The sequence below is a fragment of the Monopterus albus genome, unplaced genomic scaffold (assembly GCF_001952655.1).
Source record: "Monopterus albus unplaced genomic scaffold, M_albus_1.0 scaffold26.1, whole genome shotgun sequence".
NCBI classification, from domain to species: Eukaryota; Metazoa; Chordata; class Actinopteri; order Synbranchiformes; family Synbranchidae; genus Monopterus; species Monopterus albus.
In genome coordinates, this window is record NW_018127906.1 from 3,707,079 (window position 1) to 3,732,414 (window position 25,336).

Genomic DNA, 25,336 nt, shown 5'->3' on the forward strand with positions numbered 1-25,336 from the left:
TAGTTTCCTTTTTGTGATTTATGTTCAACAGAAGCAAAGTCCAGGTTTTTGATTCACTTTCCAGACTGTTTTAAATCCCACCTCACTGGCAAATTGTTTTTTTTTTCTTCTCCTATGCAGGTGGTTCCTGGTTTGTGTAAACTGCCACAGAGCTGTTGATGTGTGGAGCTTTACTTCAAAAAAACCAGAAACATCTGCTATGCAACAGGTGAGTCCACTTCTCTTTGCATGAATTTACTACTTCAGTATCGTTTCTGCTGCAGTTGCATAAAAGCAAAATAATTTTCCAACAAACTGAATGTGACATATGCCATTCAGAGGCAGGGCAGTTTGATTTTTAAGATGCCGAATGCTGCTCTTCCTGGTAGTTAAAACACACAGTTTCTATTTAAAAGGTCGACGTGTCAAACTGTGTAATTCATGTGATTTACAGGTGATGATGCTCTGCTCTTAAGTATCAGTTTAAAAATTGCCACCACAGAATCCCCTAAGTATCAGTTTATACTTAGGGGATTCTGTGGTGGCAATTTTTTCCACAACAGATTCATATGGAAGTACATATCTGCTAAAATATTGGAGTGTGCACACACCACATTTCAAGTGTGTATTGATTAACAACAATATTCTTAATTTTAATATTATTGTTTTTCTTTAGTATGATTTAAGGTTCTTGCTATTTTGGCTGTTTGTATTAAATAACTGCCACTTGTTATAATTGTCTTTGTAGGTGTAACTACTGGTTATGTAAATCTGTTTTGTTTTGTTTTTTAAACAAAAAATTGAGCTGAATAAGATTTGGTCTGGGTCAAAACATTCAGGTTTAATGGCGTTACTGTTCAGGTGCTGCAGGAAAAGGTGGCTTAAGTTTCACTTTATAGTTAGAAAAAGTAAAACTGGACTTTATTTTAAGCAACAAATATATCTTTGACACTGAGGTGCATGACATGAGCAAGAATGGAGAAGACGAGGTCCCGACCACAACTGGCAGATCTAGCGTCTCGATCGCTGGGAGGACAGCGCAGCTTCTGCAGGTACACACACTGTCATGTCTTTCTATAGCTGCACTTAGCCCCTTCAAGTGGGTGGGTGAGCTTTAATTTATGATTCATGATTTAACATGTGAATTTATAATGCATTGAGATGGTCTTAACGTTTGACCTGTGTAAAAATTGTAGGATTAGATAGTTTACATTAAATGAGGTTAAGTCTAAAGGCCTTTTTTTTTTTTTTTTTTAAACACAAATTGCTTCACTTGGGTCATGTGACCACCCCTAAAAGCTACTGTAGTAACTGGGCCTGTGAGCTTACATAAACCTTTAACGGGTCGACAATTAAATGGAAAAACCATTTGACAAACCTGGAGTCACTTGATAATTTTAAACATTTTATTAACTCTTTTAAACACAACTAAATAATTTACAAACAGTTCCATAAACTATTCAATTGTAACAGTCCAAATACAAACGGATGAACAAAGAGGGAAAAACTCAACATATAGTTTTACACATTAAGCCACAACACTGACAGGAGAGCAGTCAAACATTTAACTTCACACTGAGCTAGTACCTTAGAAAATGTCTCATTAATTGTATAAAATAAGCCAATACATAAGCTTGTACCTAGTACAAAATTAAATAAAATAGCAAAGTATAGACATGTAGACATAATGTGACTGCAGTTTATAAATAAAACATGAAAGTATTTTTACTAATGAAAAACAACAAGAAAGTGTCGGCCATTCTACAACAAACATTTACTTCTTTAAATTTCAGCCAGTGCATCTTTTTCTTACATGTCACAATAATGAAGCCAGAGATACAAAAGGAAGAATAGGAAACAAAAACTACAGACAGCTGCTAGCTTAATGACAAACAGTGTTGCAGGTTAAAGTTTAATTTCTCCGTACAGAGAATGCTGGCTTGTGGAACCAGAGTTTGTTGCGTTAGCCAACCAGCAGCTAACTTTGTAGCTTCAGTTAACCTGGTTGGGGAACAAAGCCCCAGTGACGCCGTTAATGCTCACGATAAAGCACCTCCCTTGGCTTTTACTATGTTTGTAGCTTTTCCTTTTTTAGAAAAAAAGGACAAAGTCTTAGAGATGAAGAAAAATCGCTGTCCTGAAATATACAGCACAAAGAGCAAGAGGGCAAGGAAAAGCAGAGCTCAGTAGAAAGCTGAAGCTCGGGGGGACGCAAAAGGTCCTCGCCAGCCAAAGCACAGATTGTCGTTTCCCTTCCAACACAGGGATACTTGGTTTGGACAAAGCAACACTGACAGGCGCAGCTCACTCGTCAGGGGTTTGTCTTGCTTCTGGTTTCTTCAGCACAGCCGTTTAGACCCTGCTTAGCAGAGTAGATCTGGAGAGGGAAGAGAGAAGTGTGTGTTAGGTCCAGGCTTTTCTGTTGTTCACAGAATTAGAGTAAACATACCTCTACCAAAGTTACACAATCTGAGCGTTGAAATGTGCCATATTTAGAATTGTTTCTAATATTACAAGCTAATAAAAAAGCTGGGTGCAGTTTTAAAAAATTGAGCACTCCAAATTTCAATGCAACTTACTAAAACTTAGTTTTGAGTCCAACTTACTACAAACAAAAATGTAAAGTTTCTGGATTTGAATACTTTTATTTACAGTGCACCCACTATTAAAAATCTTGACTGACAGGACAAGAACCTTTCCCCTACAACCAGGAACCAGGTCATTTAAAAAAAAATGGGAAAAGGTAACTGTTAAAATTGTGAATCGAGTGTCACAGCTACAGTTTGTTTTTAGTAGATTCTGAAAGGCAACGTGTGTAGAGAGGCGGTCTGTCCCCGGCTGAGTCGCTCCGAGCCCAGCAGCACGTTCTGCTGACGCAGCTCGGCTTGAATAAAATAACAGACCGTGTCACAGCGGAGGCAAAGCTCAGGGGGAGCAGAGAGGGTTGGCAGTTGACCAGGAAAAGTGACTGCGTGTACACACAGAGCTGAGTGGATTCACCATGGCTGGGCTTAACCCAACCCCCTAAGGCTCTGGATCCAAAACTTGCCCTCACCTCTGACGTCTGCCAGTGGATCTGATTCACAGATCTGCACGTGGGTGGCTGGATGTGTAGGGGTGCTCTATAGCAACCTGCTTTGAATCACGCGTTAACTGCCCCTGAACACGTACACAGCAGTCAGATTTTTTCCAGTTTTACATGTTTATAGGTTCTATAAGTGAAACTGAGGAGATACTAGATGAGGTTAAAGCAATTACAGGCAACTTTGTCCATAAATTTGTTATCTATGTAGGTTAAAGAGTATTTTTCATAAAATACTTTTTTTGTGTGTCTTCTAGGGAGCCAAAGAATTATACAACAAACTGTCACCTGACTCAAGTAAGTACTGTACCTTTGTATGCTAATAGGTTGGGAAACAATCCAAGCACATAGTGTAGTGGTTGTTTTTTTTTTAAAATATAAACTTCAGCTTTGTTTTGTACAGAAGTGCACTGTATTCACCAAAGAAAATAAAATTTGGAGGATCTTTTCTCATAATTATGAGATAATGCAGGGGCTTGAACGCTGCAGAACTTGCCTGAAGATAATCAGGTTTTAACTAATTCTTTAGTGTCAGCATAATTTGCTAGTTGTCAGTACAGCCAATAGTGCATAGCAAAAGTGAATGGTTAATAGTTATTTCTGCTTATCTAGTGTTCCAAATCCCAAACAAATACAGAGTACACACGGGCTTCAGAGTTGCTACCTGCAGTGTAACTCACTAGATCCATGTACTGAGCAGCTTCAGAACCTGCTTGGAAACACTGGGTTTTTAATATTTCAGCAGCAGGATGGTTACATAACTCTGACAGCACATCCAGCAGCAGGTAGCAGAAAGAGTGCTGATGGCTAATCCACCGTACTTAGTGCTCCAAAAGGTAAACAAATATAGCCTAAAACTGGCGCCCACATTGTAACACACACTGTCCATGGCAACGTTACGTAGCCTCTACTCCCTGTTACTTGTCAAAGTTTATATCTGTTCACAGGAGTGATGATGATTAACACTTATTGTTTAATGCTTCGTCATCATTAGGAGAGGTGGAGATCAGGACCTTGTAACGGGCCGGGTTATGGCCGATGTTTAGGCCACCTGATGTGTCTACATCCTGTAGGCCATCAGACCAGCTATGTAATGGATTTGAGCTCAAGTACCAGTTAAATTTTGTTGTGTAGTATTTTGGAAAATGTTTCATTAAACGTTAAAGGTTCAGTCACGTGAACAGATCGTACTTTTACACCAAACAGCCAGAATGTTGCCATAGATACGAGTTACTGTGGGCTGCAGCTTGGGCGCCATTTTAGCCTGTATTTGTTTGCGTATTAGAACACTAAGTATGCAGAATTAACTATTCATTTTTGCTATGTGCTATCGTATGTGCTGACAGAATTACATTAAACTTTTAAAAACCCAAATGTTTGTTAAGCAGGTTCTGAAGCTTTCCAACTCCTGCTCAGTACCTGTAGTAAGTTACACTGCAGGCAAGAGAAAAGGGTCTTTTAATTATGAGAAAACAAGTCAGTTACAACATAAGATCCTCCAAGGTTTTTTTTTTTTCTTCTCTTTGGTGAAATGCAGTGTGCGTCTGTACATTTGTGGCCTTCCTGAGACACTAGGGGTGTGTATCTCTTCATGGTCCACGATTAGATACAAAAACAATACGACAGTGTGCGTTTCAGAATCATTGACTTGATTCAGCAGATATTCAATTTTAATTTAGCTTTGCTTAGATTACACATATGGTTTTACTGTCTAAAACGTGTTTCCTCATTTTTATCAGTTTATCTTTACATCCCCGTGAGATGCACAAATCTGTTGTTTCGCAGTGATGTACACTCACCGGCCACTTTATTAGGTACACCTGTACAGTTCATTGAAACACTTCCACCTTAATATCAGTGTTTATGGAGCTCGAAATGTTGCAGTTTTTGGTGAAGCTGTCAATGTATAAATTCAGTTATGTTTATTATTGGGGTCATAAGTTAAGGTGTTGTTGTACTGGACTACATTATATTTAGATGTATTCCTAATATTCTGACCCTCTCATGAATGTAGCTGGGAGGACAAAAATATAGACATCTCTAAATATAATGTAGTACAACGCCACCTTTAACTATGACCTCAGTAATAAACATAGAATTGAATTCATACATTTGACAATTTCACCAAAAACTGAAACAGTTTGTTTCATAAACAGACGTTAAGGTTAAGTGTTATACTGAAGTGCATACAGTTGAACAGGTGTGCCTAATAAAGTGGCTAGTGAATGTATAGCCATCCACCTGAGCTGGGTGAGCTATTTTGTCAGTGTGGACAAATTCACTGTCCCCGATTCAGTTGGCATCAATTAAACTGCAGTGAGGAAGAGTGCAAGAAGAAAGTCTTCCTCCGTCAGCTCTCTGGGGCTTTATTCAGCGAGTCAGAGCCGCTGAACAAAGACAACATCCATCCTCAGTGCTGTGTGAAATGACTGATGTCTTTTCATGTCTCTACACAAGGGACTAATAAGAATGATGAGCGCCCGTGTGTGCGCATGTTTGATGCTGACCTGACCGCAATTCCGTAAATGCATTAGTCTGAACTACATCCCCTCTGGGTCTGCCTGGTCAGCGGGGAGGCAGGAGGGGATGTGGGGTGACAGCTGTGATGCATGTCTGTGTGAGACATGGAGGACCGTACCCACCTCAGAGACTTCCATCTGTCCTTTTCCATGTGGTTCTCAGGGCCTTCGCTCTCGTATGATGCTAGATACAATGCTGCAGTGAGAAAAATGAAGGAAACCTTAGCTTTTTCTTGACAAATGTTTTTTTAAAGAGACAAAAACATGTACCCTCACATTTCATGATGCAGATGACCGACCATTTTAGTTCTTTTCCTTCATTTTTAACCCATCACATTTGTGCTTTCTATATTAACTAGTAACATAAGACAAACATTACAAGAACGACTAATGCTCCAGCAGATTTAAGCTTTTTTGGAACCTAAAAGCAGTTTAAAATGCTCCTGAGCTTTCCTCTGGGTTTACTAATGTTGCTACTACAGTGTTCTGTTGTTGGCCTGATTTACATATTCTAACTTAAGATTAAAAAAAATTGTCAATTTGTTGCATGTTTAGAAAAGTTCTATCTCCATTTAAGGCTTCATCATGTAAACTCTGTTCTGGCCTTAAATATGTGCACAGGTTGGCTGACAGGAGGATGTTCACTATCACCCAACACTGTCGCCCAAGGATGATAACGCCGACTGTAGAAGAACAGGGGATGATGATAAGAAGCGCTTGCAGCTGATTGGCCAGGCCTTACGGACCACTCTGTCTCTGATAAGAGCCAGCGACGTGACTTTGATGTGGAAGAACGGAGATGGAAACTCAGCACTGCTCAAGCAGGACGAGTGATAACGGGCTGTGTGTATATTTAAGGCTTATTCTGGATACAGTGCTTCACTGTTTTCTCTGCTGGTTGAACCGTAACTATTATTGACAGCAGTCACGTGCATTTGATGTTGCAGGGTGTAAAGTAACATGATTTCTTAAGTCTGGATCTGTTTTCACAGTAAATTAAGACATGATCAAGCTGAAAAAACATAGAAAAAAAAAATCATCTGGACGTGGTTTAAGGTAGATGAGGTTTCACCTCTCATCCAAGAGGCTTCATCAGTTCTGTCCAACCGGTGTTGAGCAGGAGGTATTTATCCCTGTGTTTCAGTCCTTCGATAGCCAACAATGTGAGGGTTCAAAGACAGGTAACGACGTTCACCAATACCGGACTATAAAAACTCAGTTGTTAGAGGACATTGTTGGCCTAAAACCACGTCCAAATGATTTTTTTTTTCCCTACGTTTTTTCAGTGTACTATGACCTGGATGACTGACAATTTGCATGGACAAGACATGATCAAGGAATTGGTTACAATACTAAAATAAAATTTGATCTTTGACTAATCAGAAATCTTAGTTTTGTTTACTGATTACACAAAGCTACTATGTTAATGTTTTTTTCTGTTTATTATAGAGCTTTAATCTTAAAGGAACTGTTTGACATTTTGGGAAATACAGCATTTACTTTCTTACCAAGTACATATGAAACTAGCCTGGCTCTGTCCAAAAGTAAAAAAGTTTAACATGACTCACTGAGCTGCAGTGATGCTGGTAGGTATATTGTTACCTTTGGAAAGAGTCATGCTAACAGTTTCTGCCTTGCGTCCTGTCTTTATAGTAAGCTAGGCTCACCGGCTGCAGCTTCGTATTTAGCATATAAACACAGTATCTGAACATCAAGCAAGTGTATTTTCTAAAATGTAAAGTCTTTGGTTGTGATCTTGCCCATTCAATAACAAACTCACCGTCCTCAGTGAAGACTGGAGCAGTCAGCAGGTACTGCAGGATCTTGCGATCTTTCTCAAATGGACACTCCACTTTCTTCCACGTCATGAATTCGCTCACTTGTTTGGCAAGTTCCCAGAATTTCTGGAATAAGACAAATAATATGGGTTCATATTCAGAGGGAATCAGCTTGTTTAAGGGCCTACACTGCATAATATATACACTTTTGTTTTTAAAGGGACATTGCATATTGGCCAGCATCACTGTAAATGTGCCAGTGTTGGCCATAAGACCAAGTTTGAGCCATTGTCCTCATGGGACAATTAAACAGGATGGTGTCTTTCCCTGGCTGCAGGCTACAAATAAACATGGTAAAATCTATAGTCCCAAACTGTCTTTGAGCCAGGTGTATGATAAGTTCCAGTGGGGCTGCCCAGTGACCAGAGCAGTACACCGAGGCCCTAGTCAGCAGTTCTCAAGTGTCAGTCTGTACGTGTGTAGGAAATGGGGCCGGGCAGAAAAAAGGGTTCCCAGGTTAGAACTGATGCTTAAAATAGTATCTGACTCAGTGGAGCTGTGACCAAAGACCAGTGGAAATACATGAATCTGTGGTCACTGCTCTCTGTATTTGTTCCATGGAAACTGCTGCATTTTACTCACTTCTTCATTCTGTAACACTCTTTAAGGGAGTGGAAATAAATAGCACCAGATCCGTTGCCACATGTAGTAAATACAGTGATGTTTTGAGGAATGAGAAGTCAGCTGCTGGGGAAACTCCGTCTGGGGATTGTAAAATTATGTTTACCTCAAAGTTGATGTGTCCGTTCTGCAGCCTGTTGGCACAACCCTCGTTGAGGAAGTAGATGTCTTTAATGAGCAGGCTGAAGAAAGGGATGACAATCTGCAAGACAGCAGAAAGAGAATGCGGATTGAACATTGAATCCAAAAGAATACAAATGACTGTGCATTATTATTTCTAGGCAAAAAAAAACAAAAAACAAAAACAAAATCAGACCAATATCTTCTGCTTTAACTCTCCAATTCTTATAGATATGTGGCAGCATATAAATACAGCCTTTGCTAACCTAAAAAAAATTCACAGGTGAATTCTTCAGACCAAAAATGGAAACAAGACTGGGGGAAAAAAAAAAGAGGACATTCTCCAGAGAAGAATTCCCCTTTAAAGGCCTTTAAATAATTAACTGCCAACCTCCTAAATGTTTCAGGTCACTGCATGTCTGGGTGTTAGCACATTTGTTGACCAGGACCAGGCTGGGGAGAGAACTGACCATTAACACTTCACCCTGCCTGGCTAAATCAGTCACTGTGATTGAGAAACACACAGAATGTCAAGACATGCTATAATCTGGCACAGTGACCTCTAATTTAAAAAAAAAAAAAAGGTCTGTCACCACTTTGCTGCGCATCTCAGCACAGCCTCACCTGGGGTCATCAATCATTCATGGCAGTGGAGCGTCTTAAGGGAAAAGCAGTAGACTGAGCTACTTTGCTTTCTCCATATTATTTTGACTTGGACTCCATCAGAGGCTGCACCCACTCCCCTTGTTCAAGCTTTTAGTTCTCTCCACAAAAGCTGTTTTGCCAAAGCAGTGAAAACTGTGATTTTTCTTTAACTCTGTTCTTGGCCAACTTCTATTGTAAGCTTGTGAAATCCTGCCTCCGCAACACGTTTCCTCATCGGGTGCAGCTGACAACCAGTTAAACCCACTTCCAGCTTCTCAGATGTGAACATTTGCTGCTGTCCATGATAGAAAAGTCAGTATCTTCAGGTTTCACACTGTTGTTTTGGCCAATCGAGCAAATCAGCAAGAAATCAACTTTGACCCAACTTAGTGCAAGTGTAAGGAGAATTTAATCACAATTTTGACATTTCATAGACCACATGATTAATTAAGAAAAGAATCAGTAGATTATATCTTATGATCAACATTTCAATCTCTTTAAATATATATTTTTTTTTTATTCTTGTTGCGGTCCATCAGTTTGGTTTTTTTTTTATTATTCTCTGCAATGATATTTTATTCCGATTACAATCTTTGTCTCTTACCCCGTTAGCTTTCCTTACATAAACCACCTTATAGTTGCTAGTTTTGATAAACCACACATGATCATGAATCGACCTGCTGCCTTGGGCCTCTGTCAGACGGAGAACTCTTCCTTCTGAAAGTCTGAACCAGTACTAGAAGCAGATCATGTGATCATATTTTCTGGATTACTCTTCAAAATGTCTTGTTGAGCTGTTCCTGCACAAACATGCCAGTCACCAAATAAAGAACAAAAATGCAGCAAACCAGAAGCAAAGTGAAGCACACATGTTGCTCTGTTGACCCTCCGACAACGTCAACAGCACAGTGAGTGCCTGGAGGAGATCATAAACAATCTCCCACTCCTCCCTAAAAGGACAGGTCACAAGAACATAGACTTCTTGGGAACTTTCTGTTTCGTGGCACTGACCTCGTGTGTATGCATATCTGAGCTCTAAAGAAGCATCCCCTGACAACCCTTAGGGAGCCAGATGTATATTGACAGTTCACTCTGATGCCATAACAAACAAATTCAACATGTAATGACATGGGGAGAGGCCAACCACCAACGCTGGTTCAAACTCAGCCAGGGTGGGTGACTCAAGCAGCAGAGAACACTATGTGATCTGGCAGGCTGCCATGTTTTACGTTTCCTCCACAGCCTGATTGTGGAGGAGGAAGCAGAGACTCTCCTAATGTCCCGACCCATTTATAACTCGACCTCCGTGTCCCCTCTGAGCTACACTGTTACACAACCTCTGTCCCTGCTCCAAGTCTACCCGAATGGAGTAAATATGATGGGAACTCTGCTTCCAGACGATAACAGGACACAACAAGCGGCGACACTGTTTGTTTTTCTGCTTTACTCCACCACCAGCCATTTTCATCAAATTGAACTCTGTAGAACATGAAGATAAAGGCGGTGGGATAACATCTCCATCTTTTAGATAACTGTGACAAGCTCTAAGTTTCTACAGCCTCAACACTTTGTTCAGGGAGGTCTAGTGGTCAGAGCATTTATTCTGAAAGTCAAAGGTCACAACAGCTGTCAAGTGATTCTTCATGATAAGTGGCTCTGGGTAAAGTTTCAGTCAAAGGTATGAAACCACAGTCTGAGTGCAGATGTGCAAACCTTCTATAAACTGGGGTAAAAGAAATGTTTTGTGGCCAATTAGATATTAACCAACATGATCAGACTCAGATTGGCTTGACCTCCCAGTGGTCATGGTTTTGCTAGAATTTCAACCTTTACTTAATAAACTGCACTTCAAAAGTCAGCACTCCTCAGTTCTGCCCAGTACGCTGCGTTCACATGGAGCTGAAGTACAGCTGAGCCAAATGAAAGCAATAACCACAAGTGTCATCCAGTGTGTGCTGCTGTGCGGAGGACCCACCTTCTCTCTGCTGCTGTTGGCGGTGATCGACCTCTGTGTGGCACCTCGCAGTGCTGTTCTGTAGTTGTAGAAGTTGCTGGAAGGATCCATTTGGTGCTGTGAAGAGAAAACATGCACAGGGTCAGATGAGAACAAGCTAACCTCTGACCAGAATTCAAGAAACACAGGTCAGTGGATTTGAGAGGCCAATATATATTTAAGATGATTACACATAATGCATGACCTTCAACAAACAGGCAAAGGAACTCCACACTACCATCAGAGCATGTTACACCTCAGTGGGGGAGAAAATGCAGGATTCAGTAAAGCACATAGGGACAAGAGAGCACAATGAAAAGAAATCATCAAAAGACAGTGAGGCAGTGGGGAGGTGTGTGACTGACAGGAGGAGGATGGAGGTGAGCTGTGATGAGACATGAAGGGAACCTAAAGAACTGCATCTTTGAAAGCCTCTAGATCCCACAGAGCCTGAACCGTGTCCCGCTCAGAAGGACCCACTGATCGCCTCTGCAGTATCTGGAGGTTCCTCTGGTATCGATGGGAGGGGGGCAGGGTTGCATGTGATTTGAATCGCAGTGAACTAGCCTTTCAGGTCACTGTCTGTTCACATGTCCCCTTTTTAAACTGTTGAATCTTAATAAGAAGTAAAACAGTTTGTGTGGGAAATGTGTTTTACAGCAGGGATTTAAATCCAGACCTCTGGCTGGCAACACATACAGTACATATGTTCTAATTGTTTCTGTCCATCTATGTGAAATCTGTGAGTCACAGCAAACTCCTGCTCATCCACTCAGATCCATTTTCATAAGAGCTTTCAGCACGACTGTGCTTATCGGTCAATGTCATTACACTTAACCCAACAGTTCATTAACAAAGAAGAAGCTCCCCCACAACAGGGTTCGTCATCAGTGCTGCGCACAACAAAACCACAGTTGCTAATTTTTGCCGCACAGGAAAACCACTAACTGCCACGAGTTAGAGGCAGGTGATAAAAACACTGGAGCAAATGATATAAAAATGTTCAAAACTGCAGGTTTTATATAGCAAAAGGTTTCTCTTAGCAGATGTTGACCCATGAATGCTGAATATCACTTCTTCATTTTCAGACTCGTCTTTTGACACAAAACTGCTTCCACATTAAATGAATTTTTATATCACAGCTGCAGCATTCAACACAAACATGCAAACTTACTTCTAAAATGTCGAACTTGGCCGTCTTGACTTTACTCCAGGTCTTCTTCAGCCGAGACACAGGGCTCATGTTCATCCCAGCTGCAAGGCAGACACACAAAAAGACAGAGAGATCACACATCCAAGTAAACAGCCAAACATGATCATGTTAACACATGGCATTTTCCCCATTCAGCCAGACAGACCCACACCCTCCCCTCCACCTTTCCTCCCATGGCAGTGATCCTTTAACATACCCTCTCCCCTCTCTCCCTTTCTTTTGATGCAGCAGGAACAATGGAGTTAACACACCCGGCCTCCCCTCCCAGCACCCTGCTCCTCATATGGTAATCCTCTGTGTGTGCGTGCTGTCGGTTTACACACTGAGGGGTCACCATCAGAGCAGAACAACAACACACAACAACCCGAGTAAACAAACAAACAAAAAAAAAGCGTTATTTTTATCCACAGACATCAGAAAAACAGCACTGACTGCTAAACCCCGTCCTCTGCCTGGGCTCGCTCCTCCACAGACAGCTTGGGTTGTCGCTTAAATGCTGCAGGGCCAAACGAATGCACGTCGAAACACGGCGGTATGTCGCCCGGTGTGTCAGAACGTGTCATGCCTAGGAAATGGCTCCATCCACTCAAAGACACCAGTGTGTGTAAGGACAGGTGTTGGCTGGACTAGTGGTCCCTTAGGGACACACCCCCCCTCTCTCTGAGAACATTATTACAGTACACAGCCAATGTTTTCTCTTTCCAGCACTGACACCGTCACTGAAGCCAAACAAAGACACTGTCAAAGTGTTTGAAAATATAAACCGGAAAGACACCAAAGCGCCAAACACATTCCCTCGTAGTGGAATCTAGCCACACATGCAGTTTTTGACATGCATTAAGTCAAGCAGGCCCAGATCATATCAGGCCTAATGTACAACAAGCACTTCTTCGGGTGTCGGTACAGTATGTGTAACGCCTGCATCCACACTGGCTAAAATATAAGCTCTACTCATGTGGGACATCACAAATGACTGTGTGAGAAAAGTGGCTTTCCTGAGAAAGTGCAGTTTGTCAACTATGATTCTGAGGCGGTTTCAGCAGAAGTGCAACATGGAAGCTGCAAACAAGATCATTTCCTCACCTTCTTACAAAATGCACCAAACACAAACGGCTCCATGCTTGAGCCCTGCAGCACGTTTAAGCAATGCTTGGAAACCACTTTGTCTTCTACTTTGGAACTACTCCTGCTTGGTGGTGGTGTGTTCTCCCCCTGTTTGGGTCTGAAGGGAGTCTAATTTTGTTTCCTGACTCCTACTGTCCTTGGGTCAGCTCAGAGGGCAAAACTCTCAAAATCTATGAAAATAAAACCAAACCATCTGCCCTGCTTGACACAGCTAAAGAATAGCTAGCTTTTGTAATTTGGGTGAACTAACCCTTTAATAGCATCCCTAACAGACTGTGCAACTCTGGCATTCCCTGGAGAGGAGGCTGCTGAGGAAGGATTTGCCTGTGGCACTCTCTCTCTCTCTCTCTCTCTCTCTCTCTCTCTCAGGGGAGGACAGAGGACAGCTGGCACTCCAGTATCCACCACCTTGCTTGCTCCTGTCCCTCTCTCTGCCTCCCTCCTCCCTCGTGTGTGCTCACGCTCCGTGGTCAGTGGTGACCATCTGCCTGGATGGTATGTTCTGTGTCCTCCTCCAGCTGCCTTGCCACCCTCTCTGCTTGGGACACACAGAACCCCCCTCCCCCCATCCCGACCAGATCTCCTTTAAACACTCACATCTCTGGGATTCCCAGAACCCATCAACTGAACCGCCAGCAAGGTCTCGAAACTGGCTGAGGTGCTCTACATCTCTATGTGTGACATCTAACCTTTACTGCAGCTCAGTAGCGTTGCCTAGACCAAGGCCATCTTTTTCTTTTTTAACAAAAATATTTATACACATTCACACCTGGAAGTTGCTTAACACAACTAATAGGTGGCCACTGAGCACAAATACCACGAAGCGTTTCCCCCTCTGAGTAAATTCTATCAAGACAATTATCTGCGTGAACTGCTGCTCCATTCCCTCTGCGGCCGAGCTTCACTGATGTCAGACTGAAGTGAATTACGTACAATAAGGTGGAAATGAACTGAGCCAAAGTCATGAGAAGCTACTGTAAATGTGTCTCTGCATGAAAGTCTCACTGAGAAACAAATTTAATTTATTACACTGGGTTTTCTGTTACTGAAAGAAAAAGACTTCTGTGCAGGAATGTGGACAGCAGAGCACAAGTGCAGACTTACAGATCACTGACGTTTCAGAAGACTTGAACACAAACAGACTTTTGGTGGCTACCTTTCTGCCCCAAACATAATATATCTGAGAAGAATCCCTCCAGGATAGAAGACATGCTTCTGTTTGACAACACAACAGCATGTTTTCCCAGTGGGAAGGAAACAGAGCAACAACTCACAGATGATGGCCATGAGGGAGTTGAAGTTGCCGATGTTGAAGCATTCGCGCGCCACGTCGATGAAGAACTCAATGACTCGAGCTCGGTGCTTCTTCTTCACAGACTGTTAACAACATGGAGGAGCAAACTGCATTAGCCCTCAGGATTTAATACAGAGTGTATCATCACTATCGGGGAAGAGGGTTTTCTATTTTGACAGCATGACTGATTTCTGTTTATTTGGGTGATCACTGAGCAGTTACCGTGACTGTATTGATGTACATTACATCTACCACTACATGACCAAGCCCACAGTCTAGGCTCATTGCTGCTTTGATACCCTTTAGGTGCTGAAACAGCTTGATGATCCATCAATACGTCACTTTTGTTTTTTTTAACATTCTCTCGCTCCAACTTCTCTAATTTGAAGGTTTGCAGCTTCTCTCGGTTTTATGTGGTTGTAAATTGAATACATTTGGGCCTGGAACAAAGTGGGCTCTCTGAATGCCATCTGGAACTCTGGGAAATGCAGTTTTCCCCACTTTAAGTGAAAAAATAATTTACATTCTTTGATGGCTAAAGTAATCTGTACGTGCAGCCCAGTGGTGCACCTGGCTTCAGGATCATTACTCACCATGCAGATTTCTGTGGCCACCAGATAACTGAGTCTGTTGAACCACTCCACATAAGCTTCCAGGTTGCTGGCCTTCTTGTGATCACTGAAGCATCTCTGCAACAACAGCAGAATTTTAATTAGCATTTAAAGCCAATTTCAAACATGAAGCTGAATATAGCTTTCCCCCTGTTCTCCAAGTCAAACTCAAACACTCAGCTTCTATAAGCTCAATAGTGGCCAATGTTATTCACATCATGCACGCCGGCCCTTTGTGTGGATCCCTCTTGATCCAACACCACACATTCCTTTGGCCTTACGCCACTCACCCCCATGTAGCGTTTCCCGCCAACAGACATGTCGCATTTTAACATGCGACCACACACACACACACACACACAATACAGTCTTTTCTTTCCAAATGGCTCATTGTCAAGACATCTATCCTGTACAAAGGCGGCCTTAACCCCCATCACCTTGCTTCCAAAATGGGTCTGTTGCCTAGCAGCCGAACACCAGACAGGAGGACCCACCACCAGACACACACACCCCTTCCTAAATCAAACCCTTGGCAGCTTTGGTTGCTAGGAAATGAGGTTCATGCATGCCCATCTAATCCAGACAGTGGGATGATTTGAGGAAATTGTCAGCGAGGCGTGTGTGTGTCTGTGTGCATGGGAAGCTGATATTTGGTTTGATGCTGCAGTCTGGAAATCACCTGCCCTCACCGTGACCTGAGCAGCAGCCAGTCTGTGCTGTGTAAACTTAACATCCGCCTGGAAACTAGTCTCACTTCTACCCCACACCAGATGGAGACCAATCACATCTGCACTCAGGACTTTAGTCAAAAAAAAAAAAAATGGCATATATGCCTTCTTATCTTCTGATGTGCTCTCAGAAAAGCATGCAGATGTTACCTTATCATTGTCCAGAGGGTCTTTCTGGATGAAGGCCTGGACAAATTCTTCAGGTCCAATGTAACTCAGTCTCTCCTGAAAAGGAAAAGAAACTCTCAAAATCCATCTTTGTTTGCATTTCCCTAAAAACTGTGACTCTAAAACAGCTTTGAGAAAGATTTCTATGTTTTAAAGGTTGCGAACACAGAGACCCCCAGAAGGCTCCCCCTACATTAGTTAGGGGCTCAGGTCATCTTCTCAGGTGGAACCCCAGGTTCCTTCTCTCCTTTTGATTCCTTTTTTTTTTTTTATTCATTCATCTTCTACCGCTTAATCCCGGAACGGGGTCACAAGGGGGGGGGAGCCAATCCCGGCCGGCAATCGGGCGAAGGCAGGGTATACCCTGGACAGGTCGCCAATCCATCGCAGGGCTAACACATAGACAAACAACCACACACGCACACGCACTCCTATGGGCAATTTAGAGACACCAATCAACCTAAGCTGCATGTCTTTGGACTGCGGGAGGAAGCCGGAGTACCCGGAGAGAACCCACGCAAGCACGAGGAGAACATGCAAACTCCACACAGAAAGGTCCCGGGCGGGGCCCAAACCTGGAGCCTTCTTGCTGTGAGGCAACGGTGCTGACCACTGCGCCACCGTGCTGCCCCTTTTGATTCTTATGTCCCTTAATTAAACATAGTTTTCTCAAGTTACTGAGTTTCTTTCCAACAAATAGCCCTGTTAAAAATCAGTGCTGTGCTAAATCAGACATGGGAGAAACTGAGGCATTCAGGTCACGTTGACTACAACACGGATCTCTTATCCATCATAAATGTCAGCTCCCTCCTCTGTCACAAGTTCTCTTCTGCAGCGTTGATGTAGACGGATTCTCTGTGCGAGTCACCAGTAGGCTTCTGATTGCTCTCCGGGAGGTAACATTTACATTTTAATTTGGTTTGGCGCGTCACAACAAATGATTGATCTGATGACTTTTAAGATGGAAATGAGCCTTCGGAACCAAGTTTGGCTCCATTTCAGGTAGATCAATGGACACCGTCCTTGACAAAGTTTATCCCCAGAATGTCAGACACTGGGAGAAAGTCCCACTGTGACTCTCCAGAGCCAAAGGTGGTGTCTCCACATGTCGTGTTGTGTCCAACCAGCAGATCCACAGAGACTCAACTGATTCTCATGTCTGACAAAGAAAAGCATCAGCTCCTCACATTAAAGAAAGTGGAACCAGAACATGTCGGTGACTGTTGCTTCTAAATAGCTGCTGGTTCATTTTCTACCAGTGAACTGACTCATGGCTGCAGCTCTAGGTCACTGAATGTCTTCATGAGGACGACACAGCGGGTTGGACACAGTGAGGGGATCTGGTTTGGAAGGAGGAGGTTTCCTCCTCCGACAGAGGAGACCTGATAAGGGTCTGGAGACTTGGCACTAACAAGGCTCTGCTGGTCACTGGGTGGTGGTTTGTCAACATTTGTGTATAGAAAAGTTGTACAACTTCTGGATTGCTCACCAGTTCTATGTGTGTAAGCTGCTGGGCAACAGTGAAGGGATCATTGCAAATGGACAGCATGTCTCTCTGGATGGCCGCCTGGGGCTTTGCTTTAAGAGCCGTCAGTCTCTCAGCTGCTGTGGCGTTGATCTTAACCAGCGCCTCCTCGTACTGGCTGAGCACAGTCAACCTCCTGATCAGACCTTGGCTCATCTGGCCAAACGCCTTCCTGTAAACCTGAGGGATGAAGGGGGAAAACAAAGCAATGGTTAGTTAGAACTCAGTGCTTAAAAGCCTCAAAAAAAAAAAAAAATGCTGTAGTTCCTAGAATAACAAATTCAGTAAGGGCTGATGATATTTCCACAAACTCCAGCATATGAAGTTTCTTTTCACATGACATACTATCTTTGGATCATTGACGACCCCCTATGGCTTGGATTTCCTGTTCTCCAGCCCCGGAGAACAGGTTTGAAACACATTGGCAAAGCTACCGTTGTTAAACTTTTCCATTATATGCCATATTTGTGGGCATAAGAAAGAGGCCCTACACAAGCATAAGAACTGAGGGAGCTGATTGTGCTGTAAATTGATATAGCCACATCGTTTAGCTCAGTTGTTGGCATTTTAGGTTCATCCCTTCCCTAATGACTGCTCTGTGGCAGAGAGTAATAACACCACCAGTGTTTTACAAAAAAAGCACCCTTTTGGACACACACTACGAGGGTCACTCACAGTGTTACACAAGTCTTTTTCGCTCATTAAGGCCTCTTAGCTCAAAGGGTTAGGGTTGGGGGGAGAAGACGCAATTGATTTTGTGTAGGTGGAGAAGAATGTGTTATTACATGAATGTAGAGGATCCTGTTCATGGCCTCTTCACACCACTGGCATGAGCTGCCCAAAACATCTGGGGTGACGAAGCCCCTTTTCTCACGACCACATCTCTCCTCACTGAACCTTCTGTCAACTCAGCCTCCAAAATCTGGGTTCTACAAACAAGACTCCAGCTCAAAAGTGGAAAACCTCATAACAGATGTGGAGGCCTGGTGCCCAGACAGTAGTTCGAGTGGACGCCCGAGGCTCCGCTGCAAACAGCCGGGCCGTGGCTATGGCATCTGCCTGTCAGGAGTGTGGTTGCGATGGTACATGAACAGACACGTTCACATGTCAGCCAATCAACTGGGACTGTGTGGATACAGCTGGTAAAAGGTGATTGCAAGACTGCAGGATGAAGAAAGATGAAGCTGCAGAGAGAACTTAGGTTTCCAATAGTACAGAAGGGTGGAGGACAACAGACGGAAAAACGTGTTTAAATGATCTCTGATGCTTTGTTAAAACGCCAACTGAAACTTTTACAAGGCTGCAACTTCTTATCACTTACTAATCAGTGTTAGTTAATCAAATGATGGTTTTATCTATAAAAATGTCAAATATTAGTGAAAAAGCCCGTTACAAGTTTCCAGAGTCCAAGAAGACAAATCAATCTGTGGGCATTAGAATGTGTTTTTACTATTCCAAGACTTAACTAAATAACACAAATTAAAAACAATTACTTGCAACCCTGCGAGAAATGCTTTGACATCTCAGTGTAAACACTGTCCACGCTGAGCTAATGCCTGAGCACATGCCTGCTCGGTGAGACCACAGTGAGTCACACCAGTGAAAATCACTTGTTGCCACTTCAAAGTCAACCATCTGCCGTAGCACAGAGTCGGGTATACTGTATATAGTCACAGATCTCAGAGACAACAGCATGTATGACATTTCTAAGCAGAGGGAGTCACATATTGCTGTTATGAATGGGGTCGGGAAAGGGGCACCCTAGCAGGGCCGCGCTGTTCCCTGGCAGTGTACAAGTCACCACGACCGAGTGCGTGGTTGGTTCATGCCATCACATCAGTAGAGGTCCTGTTTTTGTTTTTGGCTGAAAGGTCCTGCTGAGCGCCACCTGACCCAATCAAAAGCCTGACTGTTTTTAGCCACTTAGCCAAGCAGCACAAATGTACAGATGGTTAACGGTGCATCGGGAAGGAATATTTTACCTACATACAAATCCATGTTGTCCGGTCATGATGGCACAGAAATGACTCCCAGTCACCTGAAGAGGATGAATCAGCATTGAGTATTCCTTTGCTACAAATTGAGGTCAGGTGTCCAGTTATTCCAGATAAACTAAAGTCAAGTGTTTGTAAACAAGTGCAAGTTTTTCAGTTTTCTGAATGCCAACTTTCTACAGTCAAGTCTTTAAAGAGTCCTCTCTCAAAACAGCCATATCACAAGTGCTTGTTTTCATTATTTACATCCAACATGAGTGCTAGGCTCAAATCTAGTTTGCTAGCATTTGCTGACATAAAAGCACAGGAAGGGACTTGCCTGGCATTTTTTAAATTAAAGTGCAGTGAGTATTCAAACTAAAATTGGACCTGCGACGTCTGCTCTTACAGTACTTTCATCAGATCTTTGGTTTTAGATGTTACAGTGCCCCGGTGTACCTTTAATGGTGTCAGTTGTTCTTCCCCTGTCTATGTTAGGTCTTAATGAGCTAAAGATAATAGCCTGATGGACAATAGTTATATTTGTAAGTTTTCTTTAAGCAGGAGCAATAAGTGTTCCCTTCAGAGAAAAGTGGACAAACTAACAGAGCCTTTGTTACAAAGTTGTCACAAACCAGACTCGTGCTGAAGTGTGTATTTTTCAACAGCTGGGATATCAACGCTACTGATACACAAATGAAACTTCCCAAAGTAACTTTGAATACAGTGCAGGGGCCCCTTTCATAAAGGGTAATGTGCATGAATCGTTTGAATTAAAAACTGTGGTGTGTGTCCAACAGTCTGCCAGGCATCCAGACTGGGCATATAATGCGGGATCTCTTAAATCAACTGAGCTTGTCATAATAAAGCCAAAAAAATAAAAAAACTCTGCACAGTTTGGAGGAAGAAAAGAACTGCATCCCACCACATGAGGTCAGGTCAAGATCACAGTGCTTGTTTACTTCTGAGCTGCTGCATCCACATATATCCAACCACATCCATAATGACAGTCTTACTACAGAGATCAAGGTCCTGGAAGGTTTTGAGTGTGGTCAGGCCGAGACTTTGACCAGATGTTTGGAACGTCTATTTCTGGACATGAAACTGTTCCCAGAGCGCTGCAGTCCATTCTCTGAAGAATTAGCATCCACCTCTGAACTGCTTATGGGTAGACATTTGTGTTTCGTTTTCAAAACATGATATAAAGAATCTCTTCTAAGAGATGTCCTGTGGCGTTCACACTACCCAGAGCAAGGAATCATGCTTTATTAACACGGGTCATTAGATCTTTGAGAAGCCAGCATTCCTATTAATTCTAACACACCAGATTCATTACAGAGGTCTGAGGATGTGCTAGAACAGAGTCCAACAGTACAGGAACTTCAGCAATCACACAGTGCAATGAGTTAGAAAAAAGACAAAAAAAAAATAGAACACAAACATTAAAATTATTGAACAACCAGTCCAACATCCTGGTTCAAATTTCACCTACAACAGTGACAGTTGCTCTTGAACACAGAATTTGTAACACTGAGGACTCATAGACAAAAGTTTTGGTGCTATTACTTTCAATTTCAACTCCAAAGAGGTGGTTTAGACACTAAACAAATGAGAGGCAATCTAAGTTGGATACGTTCCTGTGGATTTCAATTATTTGGGTATATTGGGAAAACAAGACATGTCTCATTTTTGTAACTGCACTTAGTGCTGCATTATCTCATAGGTCAGTAGCAGGAAATCGTGTGTGATATGGCTGCAGCCAGTCTGCCGCAGAAACCAAAAGATGTTTGTGCGACAATCAAAACACTGCACCCATGTCTCTGAACACGAGTGTGTATTACTTGCATTCAGTTCAGATGTGTTTTATGTCCAGAGGCTGCAGCAAGACAGCAGATATGGGGAGCTGTAAATGTGTCCAAGTTTCATCTGAGGCATATTGATTTCTAGATAAACACAGAATCAATACTCGTGCCTGTACTATTGATGAGTTGTGGACCCTGCATTCAAAACAGTGGGGGGTGGGTGGTTTGCATTTTCTTGACTGGTGAAGAAGGGATGTCTTCTGTAGGGACAGATGGATGTTTGTGTTCTCCATCACCGTCTGGTCCTAACAAGCCCCTGCTGCCTCATCGTCAACAGCAACGCACCAAAAATACATAAACTCCACTGGGACACACAACCAGGCAGAAAACACCAAAACATGCATCAGAAAAGCCCTGATTCATGATGACCAACCAAATTAATGGTCTAGAAGAAAACATCTAATGCAATGCTAACCCAGTTAGAGCTGGAAAAGATGAAGGCTAGATATAAAAACTCCATGAGACCTCCACAAAAACTCAAACTAAGATGGGCATCTGAGGGGGTACACTTTTTTTTTATGTCTTTTTGTAAAAGATACCAGACCAAAAACCATCAGCACGAGCAACGAGACCATCCATTTAAAGGAATCGCTTAATATTTTGAGAAATTAAGTTTCTTCTCTTTTGTGCCAAGAGTTAGCAGAGAAGATTGATACCACTGATAAAAGCAACTTAGCTTAGCATATTATGAGAGACAGGGGAAAACAACCAGTCTGGCATGTCAGGAAATAATTACAACAACACTTTTCTGCTCTACAAAAATAAATTAATTAATTTAAAAAAAACCTTCCACACAGCGTAGCAGAGCCTAATGACAGAATACGCCAAAGACATTCACATCTGCAGCAGTGGAACAATCCAAACGCTGTCTAGGAAGGAGCACCCCAGAGATGACAAAAAAGCCATGTAGCCTATGAACAATAGTGCTTTCTCTCAACTCAGCCAGCCTCAAAATCTGCTTTGTTGCCAGACATCCACCTCTCTGCACTGCTATCTGCAAAGATCTGCCTGTGCCTGTAGCTTTGCTATGAAAGAGCAGCTTAACTAAACATTATCTAATCAGCAAGTCTTTTGTTCCTTAACTAATTTAGTATGAATAACTTTTCTGTTGCACATCTTGGCATGAAGAAACCAGACTGACCTCGTCTCCACTGGCCAGCCGGTGCGTCCGCTCCTTCAGGCTGCGCATCATTCTCTCATCCCTGAAGTCATATGGGAAGGTTTCCGTCCACTCTGTCAGCAGCTGGAGGATCTTGGGAGCAATCTTCCGAACTCTCGTCTGAAAACAGGATAAACACATTGGTACTGAGGAAACAGAAAGGCGAACCAAAAGTAGGCTGTAGAAGGTCGACAGCTAGGAGTCCACACAATGCTTTACTGATTCCTTAAATTTCATTGAGAAGAACTAGAAATCTGATATAACTGAGAAAGGATTTTTTTTTTTTGCTGTACACACCTTGTCGGCTTGGGGATCACTGAGACGCTGTTGTTCCATGCACAGGTGACACACCTTGGACATGAGTTCATACGGGTGGATGAAGAGACGCGAGCTGAGCAGGAAGGTGAAAATGTACGTCCTCTGTGGAAAGAAAAGAAAGCGTTTATTGCAAAAGAAAATCATGATCATTTAAGTTTGACAATGGGCTTTAAAGTTACATGAATACAGAACTCAGTGAGAATGATACCAAAAACAACAAAAGTGGCAAGTAGAGGGAATGAAAACCTTTGATCCCTGTTGTATGGACAGAAAATGAAATACAAGAAAGAAAGAAAGATGAAAAGGAAAGCAGCTTTTCATAAATAAAACAGATTCTACCTTCTTCCTTTGATGAAATGGCAAAGAAAACAAAACCATGAGGGATATAAAAAAAAAGTGTAAACAGCATAAAGACATTACTCACGTCCGGATAGTAATCTACAGTTGGGACCAGGTGGTGAATCAGGGCCTCCAGGGACCCAGACACCAGGTTGTTGTCATGATAGTAGAGGCCGGGGTAGCCTTCCTCCTTGGTCTGGTACAGGTTCTTGTTGTAGCTGCTGGAGTTCAGCTGCCCTGTGAATGGTGGAGTCTGAGGCATGTTGTCCTGCAAGGGGGGAATAAAGGACAAGCACAGGAATGGTTAGGACTCTTCGGATACTTCACCGCAGACGCTGATGTAGGACGACCAATCAAATCTAAAATAGCTCTGAGACAAAACAGATGGCAAAGATTTGTTTGGGAAATGGTTTGGACACAGTCACCACCCTTCTTTCTCTGGATCCCAAGGTTAAGGTTTCTGGGTTTAGTTTCACTGGGTGTGCAATTAGTCAACTGCAAAAAGGAGCTGACAAACTGTGGTTGAGGATCATGGATGGAGCCTTGACCCTGGCAGTATCAGTGCCCTGCACTAAACTCTGCTGCCAGCAATATCAACCTTAAACCTTTAACATCTGAAAATAAAGGAATTCTCAGAAAACAAAACCAAAGGATTCAGATTTGACTCACAAAGAGAAGGTATTTAATGATGAATGAGCTCTGTTAATGTGCTTCAACATGCAGACACAAAAATGAAAGTTCACCAAAAACATGCAAGAGCTTGTGAGAGACTGTGGACCACGCTGTAACCCTGCAGGGCATCCTGATCATTACCACCGCTGCCATATGCAGAACACAAAGCAAGAGGAGAGTGTGTGCATGTGTGTGGGTCAAAGAGGCAGAACGAAGCGCGATTCAAGGTATAACATGACCAGTAGAAGAATATTACACTACCATGGGTCAAATAGTACAAGTAGCATTAGCTTCCAAAAGCAGACATGTACACCTGTACTGACAACATGAGTGAACTCAGCAAAGTGTCTTTTACTACTTAGGAATTCAACTTTTCACACATTAGACAAGTTACATGTTATTTCTTCTTGTAGCTGCCACAACCATGATGAAATCCTCACTCTCTGGTCTAAAACAGGTCCTCACAAAGGTAGAACAGACAAGCTCACACAGCAGCCTCCTGACCTCTGAACCTGGCACTCTGGCTCCATCCCACATCAGGCAGACTTATGGCCTGAAAAACACAAAGGGCCTTTTCACGCAGTGGGGGGAGCTCAGGGTGAAGAAACCCCACCTCCACATCCTTAACACCCCTGCCTCCTTGACAATGTGCTGCCCTGTGGTTGCCTGCCAAGTCAGGAAACATTCAAGGTTTATGAATGGAGGTGCTGCCAGGGACGGATACACAGATGCCAGGAGGTGTAAACTGTACCTGCCCACGCAAGTAAATTTAGGGTTTCTTTATCCTCTGATGGTAAATTTGGTTCACAGAGAAAGCTTACAGCTGGAAAAAAAATATATCATCATATCACATATAACAGGCATTGATATCACCTGGTCAGAGTGCAGAGGGAACTCAGATTTTACTTAGTTGTCTTAAAAAGGTCAAACACAGCCCAAGTCTTGAGCTTCACCTTTAAAAACAAAAATCACATTTCCATTTGCCTGCTTGAGACAGATAGCAAAACAATCCCCGTTTATTCATAAGCTGACACAAAGCCACCACACATGAGGCACACCACCCAGCTCTCCACTTTCACACGCATGCTGCTCAACAATACACGCGTGCACACTCCAACCATCGCTATTATTCAGCCAGACAACCATGGCCATTTCCATGAGAAAGGCAAGTGTGAGGAGTCGGAGCACAGCGGCCTGAGCATCTGCTGCACCATGTGGCTTCCCTGCAGAGATGGGAGATCACGAGTTGGAGGGAGGGAGAGAGGAGGGATACCCCAATAAAAGTCACGGTTTACATAAAGTGCTCTTTCCTTACGAGCTCCACCACAAAGTCACTTAGTTACAGTTTCTTACTTAGCACGTACCTCCACAGATGTCTACAGATCAGAGCAGCTCTGAACACATCACTAGGGTTATGATAAAGAGCACATGAACAGCAGCAGGTGGCCAAGTGCGTAGAACTTGTCCCAGTCACATTTTCCATCTGGGATCTGAATCACCAGCTCACTGATCCTACACCATCCCTGTCTTCATGTTACATAACATAACAATA

The 25,336-nt window shown here is 42.8% G+C and overlaps 1 protein-coding gene across 2 annotated transcripts in view; it reads right to left on the minus strand.

The window, feature by feature from the left end:
• Positions 1-1,635: 1,635 nt before the first annotated feature.
• rasgef1ba (RasGEF domain family, member 1Ba) overlaps positions 1,636-25,336 on the minus strand; it is a 33,875-nt gene continuing 10,174 nt past the window's right edge. For both annotated transcript variants that reach the window (XM_020595043.1, XM_020595044.1), the window contains 13 exons: positions 23,198-23,380; positions 22,753-22,875; positions 22,438-22,575; positions 17,426-17,641; positions 15,919-15,993; positions 15,023-15,118; positions 14,410-14,512; positions 11,972-12,051; positions 10,780-10,875; positions 8,146-8,241; positions 7,361-7,484; positions 5,704-5,776; positions 1,636-2,356 (listed from right to left, as the gene is read on the minus strand). In XM_020595043.1, coding sequence (XP_020450699.1) covers positions 2,332-2,356; positions 5,704-5,776; positions 7,361-7,484; positions 8,146-8,241; positions 10,780-10,875; positions 11,972-12,051; positions 14,410-14,512; positions 15,023-15,118; positions 15,919-15,993; positions 17,426-17,641; positions 22,438-22,575; positions 22,753-22,875; positions 23,198-23,380 — 1,428 coding nt within the window. In that variant the 3' untranslated portion in view covers positions 1,636-2,331. The remainder of the gene's footprint in view (positions 2,357-5,703; positions 5,777-7,360; positions 7,485-8,145; positions 8,242-10,779; positions 10,876-11,971; positions 12,052-14,409; positions 14,513-15,022; positions 15,119-15,918; positions 15,994-17,425; positions 17,642-22,437; positions 22,576-22,752; positions 22,876-23,197; positions 23,381-25,336) is intronic.